Below are 18,727 nucleotides of genomic sequence, written 5' to 3'. Positions count from 1 at the left end.
AGAGACGGGAAAAGATAAGGTAAAAAGGGAAGGAAAGGGTAAAGGAGAAAGGAAAGGAAAAGGTAGAGGAGAAAGGAAAGGAAAAGATAGAGAGGAAAGGAAAAGGTAGAGGAGAAAGGAAAGGAAAGGGTAAAGAGGAGAGGAAAGGAAAAGGTAGAGGAGAAAGGAAAGGAAAAGGTAGAGAGGAAAGGAAAAGGTAGAGAGGAAAGGAAAGGAAAAGGTAGAGGAGAAAGGAAAGGAAAAGGTAGAGGAGAAAGGAAAGGAAAAGGTAGAGAGGAAAGGAAAAGGTAGAGGAGAAAGGAAAGGAAAAGGTAGATGAGAGACGAAAGGAAAAGGTAGAGGAGAAAGGAAAGGAAAAGGTAGAGAGGAAAGGAAAAGGTAGAGGAGAGAGGAAAGGAAAAGGTAGAAGAGAAAGGAAAGGAAAAGGTAGAGAGGAAAGGAAAGGAGAAAGGGAGGAAAACAGAGGTAAAATGGAAAAGAGGCCGGAGAGAATAACAAAGAGGTAGAGGATACCGGAGAGGAGAGGAGGATTGTAAAAACAGGAACAAGAGAAACAGATGAGTGGGACAGAAACACGACGGAGAGAAAGAGAAGTGATCTGTGCAGACGGAGAGAAAGAGAAGTGATCTGTGCAGACGGAGAGCAAGAGAAGTGATCTGTGCAGACGGAGAGAAAGAGAAGTGATCTGTGCAGACGGAGAGAAAGAGAAGTGATCTGTGCAGACGGAGAGAAAGAGAAGTGATCTGAGCAGACGGAGAGCAAGAGAAGTGATCTGTGCAGACGGAGAGAAAGAGAAGTGATCTGTGCAGACAGAGAGAAAGAGAAGTGATCTGTGCAGACGGAGAGCAAGAGAAGTGATCTGTGCAGACGGAGAGAAAGAGAAGTGATCTGTGCAGACGGAGAGACAGAGAAGTGATCTGTGCAGACGGAGAGAAAGAGAGTGATCTGTGCAGACGGAGAGAAAGAGAAGTGATCTGTGCAGACGGAGAGAAAGAGAAGTGATCTGTGCAGAAGGAGAGAAAGAGAGTGATTTGTGCAGACAGAGAGAAAGAGAAGTGATCTGTGCAGACGGAGAGAAAGAGAAGTGATCTGTGCAGACGGAGAGAAAGAGAAGTGATCTAAGCAGACGGAGAGAAAGAGAAGTGATCTGTGCAGACGGAGAGCAAGAGAAGTGATCTGTGCAGACGGAGAGAAAGAGAATGGATCTGTGCAGACGGAGAGAAAGAGAAGTGATCTGTGCAGACGGAGAGAAAGAGAATGGATCTGTGCAGACGGAGAGAAAGAGAAGTGATCTGTGCAGACGGAGAGAAAGAGAAGTGATCTGTGCAGACGGAGAGAAAGAGAATGGATCTGTGCAGACGGAGAGAAAGAGAAGTGATCTGTGCAGACGGAGAGAAAGAGAAGTGATCTGTGCAGACGGAGAGAAAGAGAAGTGATCTAAGCAGACGGAGAGAAAGAGAAGTGATCTGTGCAGACGGAGAGCAAGAGAAGTGATCTGTGCAGACGGAGAGAAAGAGAAGTGATCTGTGCAGACGGAGAGCAAAACAAAAGGTGCTCCTGCAGCTTAATGAAGGTCTTTGAATGACTGAATGTAAGACAAACGTTTTAAAATCTAAAGAAGCCAAACACACCACATGAATGACCTGATGAGCTGTTTCTGCTCATCGTGGATGCAGAGCCATTTGCACTCATTGTTCATTTTGTTTAGATTTGTAATTTTGTTAATTACGATTTGCGTGTCATTCTGTAAATCATCGTTAAGGCGAGACACTCCAGGTGAATAGGGTACTTTTTTAAACTTAAAGATATCAGCTAGACATTTCTCCAGTTAAAGACTTACATTAAGACAATTGATTTTTGTATTACAACTTAGCATGTTTAAATATGCAAATGAGCCATCATCTCATTAAATATGCGCATATTTTAATACATTTCCGGAACTGAAATCTGAACATTGGATAAAGCCAGGATCAAAATTCTTGTTTCATTTTGTAGTCAAATTAGAATCTAAAGTTTTTACAGAAGGGATTTTGGATATCTCTTTTTATCACTCCATTAATTTAGAAAATATTGTCAACAGCCCTAAAATATCAATTCTCGCCATGTTTTTAGGTATAAAATGTTATATAATTCAGGCTGTGAATGATATATGAACAAACCCTTCTGTAAAAGCCTTCATAATATTGATAGGAATATAACTGGAAGGTTTGGTACGTGCTACGGAAGTGGACATTTCTCAGAGTAGGAGAAAAAACTCATTTTGAGAAAACGACCTTTAAAGATTTTAAAGCCTCCTGTTCTCTGGATGACAGCTTGCGTTGTTTGATTTAAGACCCCTTTGTGCTTTCACGATTGGTTGCTGATACAAAGGAAATGACCATATTTGGATCCGATGAGATTGTGCAGGAGAGACTGAGCTTTCCAAACGATACCTCTGATGACACGGTGCAGACAGCGGTGTCTGTACTTTATGTTACGTTAGAAAGCTAACTTTTGGTGAATTTAGGAGACATCTACAAACGCAAAGAGACAAGCTATAGTCAGATAAACACTTAAATGTCTATTTTTCCTTCCAAAGGCCTGAAAGAAAACATGCTATGGACTCAAAATAGCACAAAATCTAAAAATGTACCAGCTCATGAAAAAACATGTTTTTTTCGGCCGTGTCTCGCCTTAAAACTGATATTTTGAGATTTGCACAAAAAACCAAAGTTAGAAAAATGTAGGAATTAAATCCTTCTTCCCATTTTCTAATAACATTTTAATATGAACACTACATTTCAAATTGTGTCTAAGAAAACCTCGTTCTTTTGACTCGGAAATTATTATTTTTTTAGATGCAATAAAAGGGAATTATGTTGCTGTTCTGAAAGAATAAGCATTAATGATTGCCACGGTGAGCAGCATCTGATACGATCCGGTCCCAAATCAGAGTTAAACGGCCCCCCGGGGGGTCTACAGGTTTAATTGAAGCCATATGTTAACATTACAGTGTGTGGAGTACGACGTTAGAATTTTCTATCAGCTGTAGATCGGCAGGAAACACAACGGGAGAGTGAAAACGCTGCCTAGGCATAAATACACACTCACCCAACATAAAAACAGCCAGAATAAACTCTACAGACGGGTAAGAACTAAACTCACAACAGCAGAGAAGAGGGAGGGAAGATTTAAAGCTAAACTACAGGAGCCTAAAGGGTCAAAAAGGAGACAGAAATCTGTGTAGATTTAACAGCTTTTTGAGTCGTCGGAACAATTCCAAACCGCCCCCTACACCCTTTTGTATTTGAAATGTAAAAGTACATTGGCTTCAAGCTGAGAGAAGTTCTTTGTGGTCAGAATCACAGTGTGGCGTTGATTAATAATTGCATTTTGTTTTACAGTTCTGCAGCAGTCTGTTGACGGGACGTGTTATTTGCGATAGCTTAAGAAATATAAAATAGACATTGCCTTGATGATGTGATTCTTTTTGATCAGATCAAATTTGACCGAGATATTGAAAAATCTTCTTTAGACTTTAGACTATTTTGCAGTAATCATGTAGTGCTTGTCTATAAACTAGCTTCTGTTTAAAACTAGGGAACATGACCCATGCGTGCACAGAAGTTGATGAGCTGTTTGTGGCTAACACTGGAGCTAGCATTGATAAAACCTTTACTGCTAACTGAGTATTTTGTGTAAAATTCTAGTACGAGCAAAATTCAGAGTCATAGTTGGATCAGTTTGCGTTATTTACTGTATCTTAGGGGAGATTAGGTGTCGTCATTATTGCTATTTCTTATACACAAAGGCTAAAATGATGCATTCAAGGGCACATCAAGTGTTTATGTTCAAGCAAAAAAAAGACTGTGAAAATGTGTCTGATTTAGAGCATGCAATGGAGTACAAATCAAGCTATTTAACAGCACAAATAGGAGTAAAAGGGGACCAGGAGTGAAAAACAAGCTTACCCAGGGGTGGGGGTGCCCTCCTCCAGCGTGGAGGCGGTGTTGGTGCCGTTGGTGAGAGTATTCTGGGATGGCATGACGAGTGAGAGCATGACGCTAGTCTTACTGGTGCTCAGACTGTTGGAGTACGGCACCGACACCGGGTAGATACGCCCACCTGAGGGGAGGACACGTGGAATCATTAAAGGGGACCTATCATGCAAAATGCACTTTCTGATGTCTTCTCTTCATCACCATGTGTCCCCGGTGTGTCCCGGTGTGTCAGGAGACTCACAGCGTCAGAAAACAAACCCCTCTCTCTTCTCCTCCGTACCCACATCTCTAAAAACGGGGGGACAACGGAGCTGATCCAGATTTGCTGCGTCATGACGATATTACTAAAATGTGGGCGGGCTTTACACCCACGGGCCAATCAGAAACGTTGCTGTCAGAAACAATGAGACGTGTTCTGGAAGTAATATTGTCTGTGTTTACATTAGCATGCTAACACTCAGAGCTAACCTGTACTGGAGAGCATGTGTGTGAAGAAGCAGGAAGTAGAAAGGAAGTCACCTTGTGGTAAACCTGAGAGAGAGAAAGAGTTTGAGCTCCATACTGTTTCAGAGAGAATCCTTGATGTGGTTTGGAACATGATCTGACATGATATCTGTTTGGTATTTTGAGCAAAACACATAGTAGACGTGTTTTTTATATATTTGTATATATCTGAGACCTATAATATATTCCTAAAAATAGCATGATATGAGACCTTTGAGACGGACTAGAGATGATATCTGACTGTCTCAGCTCCTTCTGTACATTCTTGTTGATGTATTGTGATTTAAAAAGGTGTGTATTATCATCTGGACAACAGCTGGAAATGAGAAATGTTGGCTAAAGCTTTCCCATTTACTGTCTTTTGTGACAGTCCATTAACGGGGACTGTCCACGACACTATACACAAATAAACTAAACTAGTATATTTTCCTGCTCTGAGTGGGGGGGCTTCCTCACACATTTTTTGTAATGTCATCATGACGCAGCAAATCTGGATCAGCTCCGTTGTTCCCCCGTTTTCAGAGATGTGGGTACGGAGGAGAAGAGAGAGGGTTTCAATTTCTGACACTTTGTCAAAGTCAACTTTATTGTCAATCTTTTAGTTTGTGTGTACAGACAGTACCGTTTCCCACAATCCAGAATACAAACATACAAATATAAAAATATGTATATCATTACATATGTGTGAGTCTCCTTACACACAGGCAGTGTTAATCTTGGCAGCTGTTTTTGATTTAGTCTTAAGACGAAAATGGTTATTAGTTTTAGTCACATTTTAGTCATTCCTATCCTTCGTAGTTTTAGTCTAGGTTTAGTCGACGAAAACTCAAAACGTTTTAGTCAACTTTTAGTCGATGAAAAATTACATTTTAGTCAACTTTTAGTCAAAATGTGTCTCTATACTCTCTGAACGCTCCGTCCCCGGCAGATCTCTGTGTGCCGCTGCAGCATGTCTGTTAGGCCCCGCCCCCCGCACACAGAGAGACACAGGGAGATCGCTCTTCTGGAGTGAAGAGAGCGGAAATAATGATATTGCAAGTTAGAAACGTAAGATGCATTTTGACAGACAAGACGGACACTTTTGATTGTCCGATAGTCCACCATTAACACCTTAGTCCCGTCTCGTCTCGTCAACGAAAACTAAATATACATTTCGTCATAGTTTTCGTTATCAATAATCTATTTTTAGCTCGTCATCGTCTCGTCTTAATCATGTAAAAAAGGTCGTTGACGAACATTTTTCGTCATCATTTTCGTTGACGAAATGAACACTGCACACAGGGGACACATATGTATTTATAAAAGAGGTAAAAAAGTGCATTTTGCTCACAATAGTTGACCTTTAAGTGAGGATGAAGTGATTCGGTAGAAACTACCTTCTCAAAGATATTGAAGTGACCGTTCTTTTGTGTATATTGATTATTGTGCTAAAAGCATTTAGGTCTTAATGTGTGCATGTGTATAAATGTGTCTGTTGATTGTGAATATACATATATATATATTTGTTTTTATATAAGGTATTTGGATCTCTCTGTCTGTACACACAAACAGTCGATTAATGGGGACTGTCCACAACACTATCCCTAAATAAACTAAATTAGTATATTTTCCTACTGGGATTAGTGGGGGTTCCTCCCTCGGCCAGCGGGTAGTCGAGCGTTCGGATCAGCAGCGTCATGTCTTCGTGTCGGCTGCAGAAAGTCGCTCTCTGTCGTCCGGACACGTAGACGTCGTGATGGAGACGTTTGATTCGCTCCACCACGGACTGAGCCACCGCCTCCAAACTGTTCTGCAACGCCAGCTCTGCCGCCACCATCGCCACGATCTCCTGAGAGAGAAGGGACGGGGAGAGGAAGAGAGGTGTTAGGAGAACTAAAGGAGAGCATGAGGAGAAGGATATAGAGGAATGAATACAACATGGAGGGGAAAGAAAACCAAAATGGTGAAGAAATCAAGACGGAAGTTACAAAAAACATCATGTTAAAGGTCCCATGTCATGCTTCTCTGGTTATCACCCGTCCCCTTGTGTGTTCTGAAGGTTGTTCTGCATGTAAACGGTCTGCAAAGTCACAAACCCTCAGAGTACACCCTGTAGGGAGTAAAACTCTAACACAGAGAAGACCTGTCTGTGCTGCCCCAGAACGCCTCGTTGGACATTTCTCTTTTTTTTTATATTGTTTATTTCTTAGGTATAGTGAAGTATTTCGGGTATAGTGACGCAACGTCCAAATGGATCAATCTGCGGAGCCGTTACGTTTGAACCACTCTGCGGACTTCCTCACACACACACACTTGGCGGGACGTTGCGAGGCTCGCTGCGAGGAGCGGACACGGTGAGCTGGCTTCACTGGTGTGGGGTCGGTGAGACACCACGGAACTCAGCCTGGGCACACACACAAACTCCCAGCCAGGCTGCGGGTGTGTGTGTGTGTGTGTTCGGGCTGGGTGTCGCTGTGTCTCGCCGACAGCCACTGGGCGCACAGGGAGGGGGGGGGGGGGGGAAGGACCTCCAACAAGCCGTTTAGGACAGAGAGTGAATACACAGACTACACAGAGATGCTGTTTGAGAAACCAATGTGAGTTTGGAACATTGAACAATGTAAATCTATTCTAGTAGACCTCAACAATGGAATTATGATCAGTAGAGATGGTCATGGGACCTTTAAGATGTAAAGTAAGGTTTCAATTTGGAAAAAAAGTCAGCTTGTTTAAAACCAAACATGGCTTTGCTTTGTAGTCACATTTGTTTCTCTTAGTTTGATGAGAATATGAATCTAAAGAACTTAAGACGACGTGGATGATAAGAAAATAAACCACAGGAGGGAAACTGTTTAAAAGCTGAAGAGAAAGCAAGATCTTTTAGTACAAAAGGGAAATTAATAGAACCGATTAACCACGAAAAGAGTAGGTTAAGTCGAGTCACTTTATGAGTCCCCTCTCTCCCCCTCTCTAAAAAACGTATTTTATGTAAGGCATTAAAATAATCTGTTAGACCCTGCTTTAATAAAGAACCTGAATACTGTACCAGGAAAGACCAAAAAAAATGGGTTAGTACAAGAAGTGTCTCGATGTCATGACGACTTGAAGTAAACGGTTATTTTGTGTTTTTTTGTGTTCTTGTATTTTAATGTGTGAGTTTTTTTTATACCTCGGGACTATGGGAAACAGTATTTCGATCTTTCTGTGTGTACAAAGATATTTTGAGATTGACAATAAAGTTGACGTCAATGTGAAGAAGAAAATAGGAGGAGATGTTTCTGAAGTTATGAGTAGTTGGTGGAGAGACATCAATGCAGGATTGTAACGAATGTATAAAAAAGGCAGCAGGGGAGGGCGAGTGTTCAGGGTGCGTTGGATTCCCTCACCTGGTTGGCCTGTTCGGGGCCGTGTGCAGACTCCAGAGCGTTGATGAGTCCTTCAGACATCAGCAGCAGGAAGCCCGTCACGTTCTCCAGACTCTGAACGCCGTGGATCTCCGGCTCCGAGATCACCGGCTTACCCTTCGCCACACTGAAGATACAAATCAATAATTCAACTTTATTCAAGAGTCAAGGCTTTTATTGTCATGTGTGCATAGCTACTAGGGACGGGGGAAATCATCGATAAGCAGAGTATCGCGATACTTTGCGTGGCGATTTTGTATCGATACACGGACACCAAGTATGGATATTTTATTATATAAACTGGAGCATATCCCTCCGAAAGATGGTCGTACGCTTGACTGATGGTTTTTAATTTATTGAAAACTCCAAAAAGCAACGTAAGAGCTACACAAAGACGCAAAACAACAAATGAAGCTCAGCGGAAGTTCAACCAGGAAGACCGTCTTTTCTCATTCATTTACTTTGTCTATGTAACTACTCTCTCCCCTCTCAATAAGTGATCGGGGGCGTCACTCCCCAGCTTAACCAATCACTTTGCTCTATTCTCACGAGCCTATCACAGCGCTCCGCTAACCCTTTTAAATCTGCTCTCTTCCCTCTTTCAGCTGTCATTTCCGGTGACTCGACGCAACCCTCCTCCCCCCCTTTTCACCTCCTGTCCCTCTGAATCCAGGGTCACGCTAAGCCCCTCCCCTTCAGACCGACCCCAACTATCCATTCACTACCACCAGGGTCAAGCTAAGCCCCTCCCCTTCAGAACGAACCCAACCATCCATTCACCACCACCAGGGTCAAGCTAAGCCCCTCCCCTTCAGACCGACCCCAACTATCCATTCATCACCACCAGGGTCAAGCTAAGCCCCTCCCCTTCAGACCGACGCCAACTATCCATTCATCACCACCAGGGTCAAGCTAAGCCACTCCCCTTCAGACCGACCCCAACTATCCATTCATCACCACCAGGGTCAAGCTAAGCCACTCCCCTTCAGACCGACCCCAACTATCCATTCATCACCACCAGGGTCAAGCTAAGCCCCTCCCCTTCAGACCGACGCCAACTATCCATTCATCACCACCAGGGTCAAGCTAAGCCACTCCCCTTCAGACCGACCCCAACTATCCATTCACCACCACCAGGGTCAAGCTAAGCCACTCCCCTTCAGACCGACCACAACTATCCATTCACCACCACCAGGGTGAAGCTAAGCCACTCCCCATCAGACCGACCCCAACTATCCATTCACCACCACCAGGGTCAAGCTAAGCCCCTCCCCTTCAGACCGACCCCAACCATCCATTCACCACCACCACCACCAGGGTCAAGCTAAGCCACTCCCCTTCAGACCGACCACAACTATCCATTCACCACCACCAGGGTGAAGCTAAGCCACTCCCCTTCAGACCGACCACAACTATCCATTCACCACCACCAGGGTCAAGCTAAGCCACTCCCCTTCAGACCGACCCCAACTATCCATTCACCACCACCAGGGTCAAGGTAGGCCACTCCCCTTCAGACCGACCCCAACCATCCATTCACCACCACCAGGGTCAAGCTAAGTCACTCCCCTTCAGACCGACCACAACCATCCATTCACCACCACCACCAGGGTCAAGCTAAGCCCCTCCCCTTCAGAACGAACCCAACCATCCATTCACCACCACCAGGGTCAAGCTAAGCCCCTCCCCTTCAGACCGACCCCAACCATCCATTCACCACCACCACCAGGGTCAAGCTAAGCCACTCCCCTTCAGACCGACCACAACTATCCATTCACCACCACCAGGGTCAAGCTAAGCCACTCCCCTTCAGACCGACCCCAACTATCCATTCACCACCACCAGGGTCAAGGTAGGCCACTCCCCTTCAGACCGACCACAACTATCCATTCACCACCACCAGGGTCAAGCTAAGCCACTCCCCTTCAGACCGACCACAACTATCCATTCACCACCACCAGGGTCAAGCTAAGCCACTCCCCTTCAGACCGACCCCAACTATCCATTCACCACCACCAGGGTCAAGGTAGGCCACTCCCCTTCAGACCGACCCCAACCATCCATTCACCACCACCAGGGTCAAGCTAAGCCACTCCCCTTCAGACCGACCACAACCATCCATTCACCACCACCACCAGGGTCAAGCTAAGCCACTCCCCTTCAGACCGAACCCAACTATCCATTCACCACAACCAGGGTCAAGCTAAGCCCCTCCCCTTCAGACCGACCCCAACTATCCATTCACCACCACCACCAGGGTCAAGCTAAGCCACTCCCCTTCAGACCGACCCCAACTATCCATTCACCACCGCCAGGGTAAAGCTAAGCCCCTCCCCTTCAGACCGACCCCAACCATCCATTCACCACCACCAGGGTCAAGCTAAGCCACTCCCCTTCAGACCGACCACAACCATCCATTCACCACCACCAGGGTCAAGCTAAGCCACTCCCCTTCAGACCGACCACAACCATCCATTCACCACCACCACCAGGGTCACGCTAAGCCCCTCCCCTTCAAACCGACCCCAACTATCCATTCACTACCACCAGGGTCAAGCTAAGCCCCTCCCCTTCAGACCGACGCCAACTATCCATTCATCACCACCAGGGTCAAGCTAAGCCACTCCCCTTCAGACCGACCCCAACTATCCATTCACCACCACCAGGGTCAAGCTAAGCCACTCCCCTTCAGACCGACCACAACTATCCATTCACCACCACCAGGGTGAAGCTAAGCCACTCCCCATCAGACCGACCCCAACTATCCATTCACCACCACCAGGGTCAAGCTAAGCCCCTCCCCTTCAGACCGACCCCAACCATCCATTCACCACCACCACCAGGGTCAAGCTAAGCCACTCCCCTTCAGACCGACCACAACTATCCATTCACCACCACCACCAGGGTGAAGCTAAGCCACTCCCCTTCAGACCGACCACAACTATCCATTCACCACCACCAGGGTCAAGCTAAGCCACTCCCCTTCAGACCGACCCCAACTATCCATTCACCACCACCAGGGTCAAGGTAGGCCACTCCCCTTCAGACCGACCCCAACCATCCATTCACCACCACCAGGGTCAAGCTAAGTCACTCCCCTTCAGACCGACCACAACCATCCATTCACCACCACCACCAGGGTCAAGCTAAGCCCCTCCCCTTCAGAACGAACCCAACCATCCATTCACCACCACCAGGGTCAAGCTAAGCCCCTCCCCTTCAGACCGACCCCAACCATCCATTCACCACCACCACCAGGGTCAAGCTAAGCCACTCCCCTTCAGACCGACCACAACTATCCATTCACCACCACCAGGGTCAAGCTAAGCCACTCCCCTTCAGACCGACCACAACTATCCATTCACCACCACCAGGGTCAAGCTAAGCCACTCCCCTTCAGACCGACCCCAACTATCCATTCACCACCACCAGGGTCAAGGTAGGCCACTCCCCTTCAGACCGACCCCAACCATCCATTCACCACCACCAGGGTCAAGCTAAGCCACTTCCCTTCAGACCGACCACAACCATCCATTCACCACCACCACCAGGGTCAAGCTAAGCCACTCCCCTTCAGACCGAACCCAACTATCCATTCACCACAACCTGGGTCAAGCTAAGCCCCTCCCCTTCAGACCGACCCCAACTATCCATTCACCACCACCACCAGGGTCAAGCTAAGCCACTCCCCTTCAGACCGACCCCAACTATCCATTCACCACCGCCAGGGTAAAGCTAAGCCCCTCCCCTTCAGACCGACCCCAACCATCCATTCACCACCACCAGGGTCAAGCTAAGCCACTCCCCTTCAGACCGACCACAACCATCCATTCACCACCACCAGGGTCAAGCTAAGCCACTCCCCTTCAGACCGACCACAACCATCCATTCACCACCACCACCAGGGTCAAGCTAAGCCACTCCCCTTCAGACCGAACCCAACTATCCATTCACCACCACCAGGGTCAAGCTAAGCCACTCCCCTTCAGACCGACCCCAACTATCCATTCACCACCGCCAGGGTCAAGCTAAGCCCCTCCCCTTCAGACCGACCCCAACTATCCATTCACCACCACCAGGATCAAGCTAGGCCACTCCCCTTCAGACCGACCCCAACTATCCATTCACCACCACCAGGGTCAACCTAAGCCCCTCCCATTCAGACCGACCCCAACTATCCATTCACCACAACCAGGGTCAAGCTAAGCCACTCCCCTTCAGACCCACCCCAACTATCCATTCACCACCACCAGGGTCAAGCTAAGCCACTCCCCTTCAGACCGACCCCAACTATCCATTCACCACCGCCAGGGTAAAGCTAAGCCCCTCCCCTTCAGACCGACCCCAACCATCCATTCACCACCACCAGGGTCAAGCTAAGCCACTCCCCTTCAGACCGACCACAACCATCCATTCACCACCACCAGGGTCAAGCTAAGCCACTCCCCTTCAGACCGACCACAACCATCCATTCACCACCACCACCAGGGTCAAGCTAAGCCACTCCCCTTCAGACCGAACCCAACTATCCATTCACCACCACCAGGGTCAAGCTAAGCCACTCCCCTTCAGACCGACCCCAACTATCCATTCACCACCGCCAGGGTCAAGCTAAGCCCCTCCCCTTCAGACCGACCCCAACTATCCATTCACCACTACCAGGGTCAAGCTAAGCCACTCCCCTTCAGACCGACCCCAACTATCCATTCACCACCACCAGGGTCAAGCTAAGCCACTCCCCTTCAGACCGACCACAACTATCCATTCACCACCACCAGGGTCAAGCTAAGCCACTCCCCTTCAGACCGACCACAACTATCCATTCACCACCACCAGGGTGAAGCTAAGCCACTCCCCATCAGACCGACCCCAACTATCCATTCACCACCACCAGGGTGAAGCTAAGCCACTCCCCATCAGACCGACCCCAACTATCCATTCACCACCACCAGGGTCAAGCTAAGCCACTCCCCTTCAGACCGACCCCAACTATCCATTCACCACCACCAGGGTCAAGCTAAGCCACTCCCCTTCAGACCGACCCCAACTATCCATTCACCACCACCAGGGTGAAGCTAAGCCACTCCCCATCAGACCGACCCCAACTATCCATTCACCACCACCAGGGTCAAGCTAAGCCACTCCCCTTCAGACCGACCCCAACTATCCATTCACTACCACCAGGGTCAAGCTAAGCCCCTCGCCTTCAGACCGACCCCAACTATCCATTCACCACCACCAGTGTCTAGACCCCGGGGGGTTTCATCGGATCTCCCCTCCCGAATGATACTCCCGCACAACGGGGCCTAATCGCCAAAACTCCATTACATTCATTTGTGTACTCCTGGCAATAAATATGTATTCTTTCATCAAAACCGTCTCTCCTGATTGAACTGCATTTAAGCTTCATCCATATGAGCATTACTTTAGCAGTCCATTCAAGTGAACTTGAAATAGTTAGTTATAATACAGTATATAAACGAATTAAGACTCAAACCACGTGTTTATATAACAGTTAACACTAACCTCGTGCCTCTTGCTAACACTTGAACGTAGACGTTATCTATTGATATCGCCGTATTTAAATGTTGATATCTGCGTTAATATCTTTACTTTACCTCCGGAACAGTAACTTACTGCTAACAGGGCAAAGTCGCCTTTCAAATAAAAGCATGTCTAAATAAAACAGGAAGTTAAGACATGTATACAATTGCAATGAAAGTAACAAACACATCTCCTTTTCAGGTTCAAAAACACACATTGGGTTATTTACATAAACTATTCATATTGCAAATACATGTTTAAACCAGGAAGGGAGACGGACATGGATATGAGCCATGTGATCTGCAATATATCGTATCGCAATACATAGCATATTGTAGAATCACAATACTATCGTATCGTGGCTCAAGTATCGCGATAGTATCGTGTCGTGGGGAGCCTGGTGAATCCCACCCCTAGCAGCTACAGTCTAGTTATATCAATGAAAATCTGAGGCTCCTTCAACAGAGCAACACTATCACACATATAAAATAGAGCAAGAACGTTTTTTAATGCACTCTATAAAACGATCTGCTATTGGTATCGCCTCTCTGCAGCAAATGTATGTATGTATATGTGTATGTGTATGTGTATGTGTATGTGTGTGTGTGTGTGTGTGTGTCTGTGTTTCTGTGTGTGTGTGTGTGTGTGTGTGTGTGTGTGTGTGTGTGTGTGTGTGTGTGTGTGTGTGTGTGTGTGTGTGTGTGTGTGTGTGTGTGTGTGTGTGTGTGTGTGTGTGTGTGTTTGCTGCATGTATGTATAAATAAATTCTTTAAATTGCAGTTTGAGCTTTGCTATGTTACCTGAGCAGGTCGATATCGGTGTAGTTGAATTTAACTCGATAATCTCCAAGTCTCCGGGTGCTGCTCTGACCTGAGATCAGTCCTGCCTGCCTCACACGGGCCGAATCCACACCTGGAACAGAGAGGAAGAGGAGGAGGAAGAAGAGGAGGCATTAAAGAGAGGAGGAGGCAGGGTTCCTGCAGGTTTCACCAACTCAAATGTAAGACTTTTTAAGAACACTTTGAATAGAATTTAAGAACTATTTCACGGCAAGAAAGCATGAAGAAATACGTCCCATAATTACTTTCAAAGTAAAAGTATTCACGTTCAACATAAGAACGATAACTGAACATAACAGCTCACAGAACCGTGTTAGCCAAAAACCAGAACAACAAGAACTGCCTAACCGTGAAAGTGTGTGTGAGAGAGAGAGAGAGAGAGAGAGAGAGAGAGAGAGAGAGAGAGAGAGAGAGAGAGAGAGAGAGAGAGAGAGAGAGAGAGAGAGAGTGTGTGTGTGTGTGTGTGTGTGTGTGTGTGTGTGTGTGTGTGTGTGTGTGTGTGTGTGTGTGTGTGTGTGTGTGTGTGTGTGTGTGTGTGTGTGTGTGTGTGTGTGTGTGTGTGTGTGTGTGTGTGAGCTCTGTTCCCTTGGCTACAATCTTTCATCGTTGCTGTTGTAGGATTGGTATTTAGCGTCCACAGCACCTCCGCTTTTAGGGTTGAGTTAGACCCAAACGTAGCCCGGAGGCAGAGTTCGCGTTAACCGAAGCTTGGTTGCTAGGTTACTAGCTGGGTGTTCTCCGATAAGGGGCCGAAAGTTAGTGATTACTGGTCCCATGTTGATTTAATTCAATGCAGATTGTTGGGGGAACTGAAAGGTTACTTCGCAGCCCGGACATTTCTCCCAAAACACATTTAGACGTGATCGCTACACAGAAGTACCTTTCAAATCCCATCATTTTTAAGACCTTTCTAAAAATGTTTATCATATTTAAGACTTGTTAAGACCCCGCGGGAACCCTGGGAGGAGGAAGAGAGGAAGAGGAGGTGAGGACAAACAGAGGATGACAGCAGAGGAAGAGGAGGAGATTTAGAGAGAGGAAGGAGAGGATAACGCAATAAGTGGAAGGAAATAGGAGTGAATATATCAGAGAGAGGTCACCTTCAGATGATAATGGAGTCACTGCCATTTCATTTAGATCAGGTGTGTGTGCAGCATGGAGGCTGAAGCTACATTAGATCAGGTGTGTGTGCAGCATGGAGGCTGAAACTACATTAGATCAGGTGTGTGTGCAGCATGGAGGCTGAAGCTACAGACCAGGTGTGTGTGCAGCATGGAGGCTGAAGCTACAGACCAGGTGTGTGTGCAGCATGGAGGCTGAAGCTACAGATCAGGTGTGTGCAGCATGGAGGCTGAAGCTACAGACCAGGTGTGTGTGCAGCATGGAGGCTGAAGCTACAGACCAGGTGTGTGCAGCATGGAGGCTGAAGCTACAGACCAGGTGTGTATGCAGCATGGAGGCTGAAGCTACAGATCAGGTGTGTGTGCAGCATGGAGGCTGAAGCTACAGATCAGGTGTGTGTGCAGCATGGAGGCTGAAGCTACAGACCAGGTGTGTGTGCAGCATGGAGGCTGAAGCTACAGATCAGGTGTGTGTGCAGCATGGAGGCTGAAGCTACAGATCAGGTGTGTGTGCAGCATGGAGGCTGAAGCTACAGATCAGGTGTGTATGCAGCATGGAGGCTGAAGCTACAGATCAGGTGTGTGTGCAGCATGGAGGCTGAAGCTACATTAGATCAGGTGTGTGCAGCATGGAGGCTGAAGCTACAGATCAGGTGTGTGTGCAGCATGGAGGCTGAAGCTACAGATCAGGTGTGTGTGCAGCATGGAGGCTGAAGCTACAGATCAGGTGTGTATGCAGCATGGAGGCTGAAGCTACAGACCAGGTGTGTTTGCAGCATGGAGGCTGAAGCTACAGATCAGGTGTGTATGCAGCATGGAGGCTGAAGCTACAGACCAGGTGTGTTTGCAGCATGGAGGCTGAAGCTACAGATCAGGTGTGTGCAGCATGGAGGCTGAAGCTATAGATCAGGTGTGTGTGCAGCATGGAGGCTGAAGCTACAGATCAGGTGTGTGTGCAGCATGGAGGCTGAAGCTACAGATCAGGTGTTTGCAGCATGGAGGCTGAAGCTACAGACCAGGTGTGTGTGCAGCATGGAGGCTGAAGCTACAGATCAGGTGTGTGTGCAGCATGGAGGCTGAAGCTACAGATCAGGTGTGTGTGCAGCATGGAGGCTGAAGCTACAGATCAGGTGTGTGTGCAGCATGGAGGCTGAAGCTATAGATCAGGTGTGTGCAGCATGGAGGCTGAAGCTACAGATCAGGTGTGTGTGCAGCATGGAGGCTGAAGCTACAGATCAGGTGTGTGTGCAGCATGGAGGCTGAAGCTACAGATCAGGTGTGTGTGCAGCATGGAGGCTGAAGCTACAGATCAGGTGTGTGTGCAGCATGGAGGCTGAAGCTATAGATCAGGTGTGTGCAGCATGGAGGCTGAAGCTACATGGTGTTATATAAGGTCACTGATTAGCCCTCCATATGATCTGTAGCTCCTGAGGTCTCACCCAGAGCAGCGAGTCTCTGCAGCTCCTCCTCGTTCTCCGTGTTGTGCGCGCGTCCGATCTGAAGAACCTGGTTCTGCCCGTCGCTGCTCGACTTACACAGAAGAGCCCGGTTGGTTCCTGAAGACACGGGGACACATGCAGACAGTCACAAAACAGGAGGGAGGAGGACTGTTAAAGGGTTACCTATTCCAAAATCCACTCATACAAGTTGAATCGGCCGCGGGAGGTGTGAACATGTGCCGTAAAGAGACGACGGTGCGGGACACACCAACCTGAGTAGGGCGCCGCGAACGCCCGACTGCCTCTGACTCCCAACATCGGGTTGGTGTGTCACGGCCTTAAGATAAGAGGAGGAATGTCTTCATATAAATCAGTGGTTCCCAACCTTTTTTCCCAAGAGCCCCCTCAAATGACTCCTGTTGGAGATCGCAGTTTTTTTTTTGTGTGTGTGTGAGTGACTCACCCCATGTAACCCTGAATGACACCACTGTTGTGCAGATGTTCTTCATTATGATTATTATTACTGTCTGCTGCTTCTTATTGGCACTATTTACTGTAACATACTGTACATCTGTAAAATAAAACTAAGTATATATACACACTTTTAATACTGTTATCTGTACGCTATCTATCTATCTACATGTTCCACTTATTTTTTATAATACTGCTGCTTGTGGTGTCTTCCTTGTATTGATTTGTATTATTTATAATGTGCGTTCCTCTGTGTGACCCATTAAAACCTGTTAAGCCCCATGCCCCCTCGGGCGGGAAAATATTAGTATCGTCACTGAGCGATCCAAACTCGCGACAGGGGAAACGAAAACAGACATCACAACACGTAGCTTCACGGAGGAAGCTTTTTACCTGAGCTGTTGTTCTGATCAAAAGTCATGTTCAATGGCATTAAAACGATAAAAACGCTGCTGAAGGTTAATCCAATGTGTCTGTGTCACTTTGAAATTATTCCTGATAATCCATCTTCATATTTACTAGCTTGAGCCTAGGTTTCAGGTTTCAGGTTTCAGTTTACAGAGCATAACATAGCTTTCGACTTTCTGCGCGTAAATCTCACTCCTCCTCAATGGTAACGTGTGTGTGTATGTGGAACTTCCCCTTTGATTCTATCGTCTCCGGCACACGTGACACGTCCCAACCTATCGTCTCCGGCACACGTCCCAACCTATCGTCTCCGGCACACGTGACACGTCCCAACCTATCGTCTCCGGCACACGTGACACGTCCCAACCTATCGTCTCCGGCACACGTCCCAACCTATCGTCTCCGGCACACGTGACACGTCCCAACCTATCGTCTCCGGCACACGTGACACGTCCCAACCTATCGTCTCCGGCACACGTGACACGTTCCAACCCATCGTCTCCGGCACACGTGACACGTCCCAACCTATCGTCTCCGGCACACGTGACACGTCCCAACCTATCGTCTCCGGCACACTTGACACGTCCCAACCTATCGTCTCCGGTACACGTCCCACCCTTTCGTCTCCGGCACACGTGACACATTCCAACCTATCGTCTCCGGCACACGTCCCAACCTATCGTCTCCGACACACGTGACACGTCCCAACCCATCGTCTCCGGCACACGTGACACGTTCCAACCTATCGTCTCCGGCACACGTGACACGTCCCAACCCATCGTCTCCGGCACACGTGACACGTCCCAACCTATTGTCTCCGGCACACCTTCCAACCTATCGTCTCCGGCACACGTGACACGTTCCAAACTATCGTCTCCGGCACACATGACACGTCCCAAACTATCGTCTACGGCACACGTCCCAACCTATCGTCTCCGGCACACGTGACACGTTCCAACCTATCGTCTCCGGCACACGTGACACGTCCCAACCTATCGTCTCCGGCACACGTCCCAACCTATCGTCTCCGGCACACGT

At 47.5% G+C, this 18,727-nt stretch overlaps 1 protein-coding gene across 2 annotated transcripts in view; it reads right to left on the bottom strand.

Annotated features, from left to right (window-relative positions):
* Window positions 1–18,727, bottom strand: part of tab1 (TGF-beta activated kinase 1/MAP3K7 binding protein 1) — a 32,077-nt gene that overhangs the window by 2,386 nt on the left and 10,964 nt on the right. For both annotated transcript variants that reach the window (XM_079657180.1, XM_079657181.1), the window contains exons 6-10: window positions 16,811–16,927; window positions 14,212–14,323; window positions 7,850–7,994; window positions 6,099–6,312; window positions 3,951–4,104 (exon numbers count right to left, since the gene is read on the bottom strand). In XM_079657180.1, coding sequence (XP_079513306.1) covers window positions 3,951–4,104; window positions 6,099–6,312; window positions 7,850–7,994; window positions 14,212–14,323; window positions 16,811–16,927 — 742 coding nt within the window. The remainder of the gene's footprint in view (window positions 1–3,950; window positions 4,105–6,098; window positions 6,313–7,849; window positions 7,995–14,211; window positions 14,324–16,810; window positions 16,928–18,727) is intronic.

This window comes from Notothenia rossii (assembly GCF_949606895.1).
Source record: "Notothenia rossii genome assembly, chromosome: 1".
Lineage (NCBI taxonomy): Eukaryota > Metazoa > Chordata > Actinopteri > Perciformes > Nototheniidae > Notothenia > Notothenia rossii.
The sequence above is the reverse complement of the archived record's forward strand: the minus strand, read 5'-3'. Positions and strand labels throughout refer to the sequence as shown.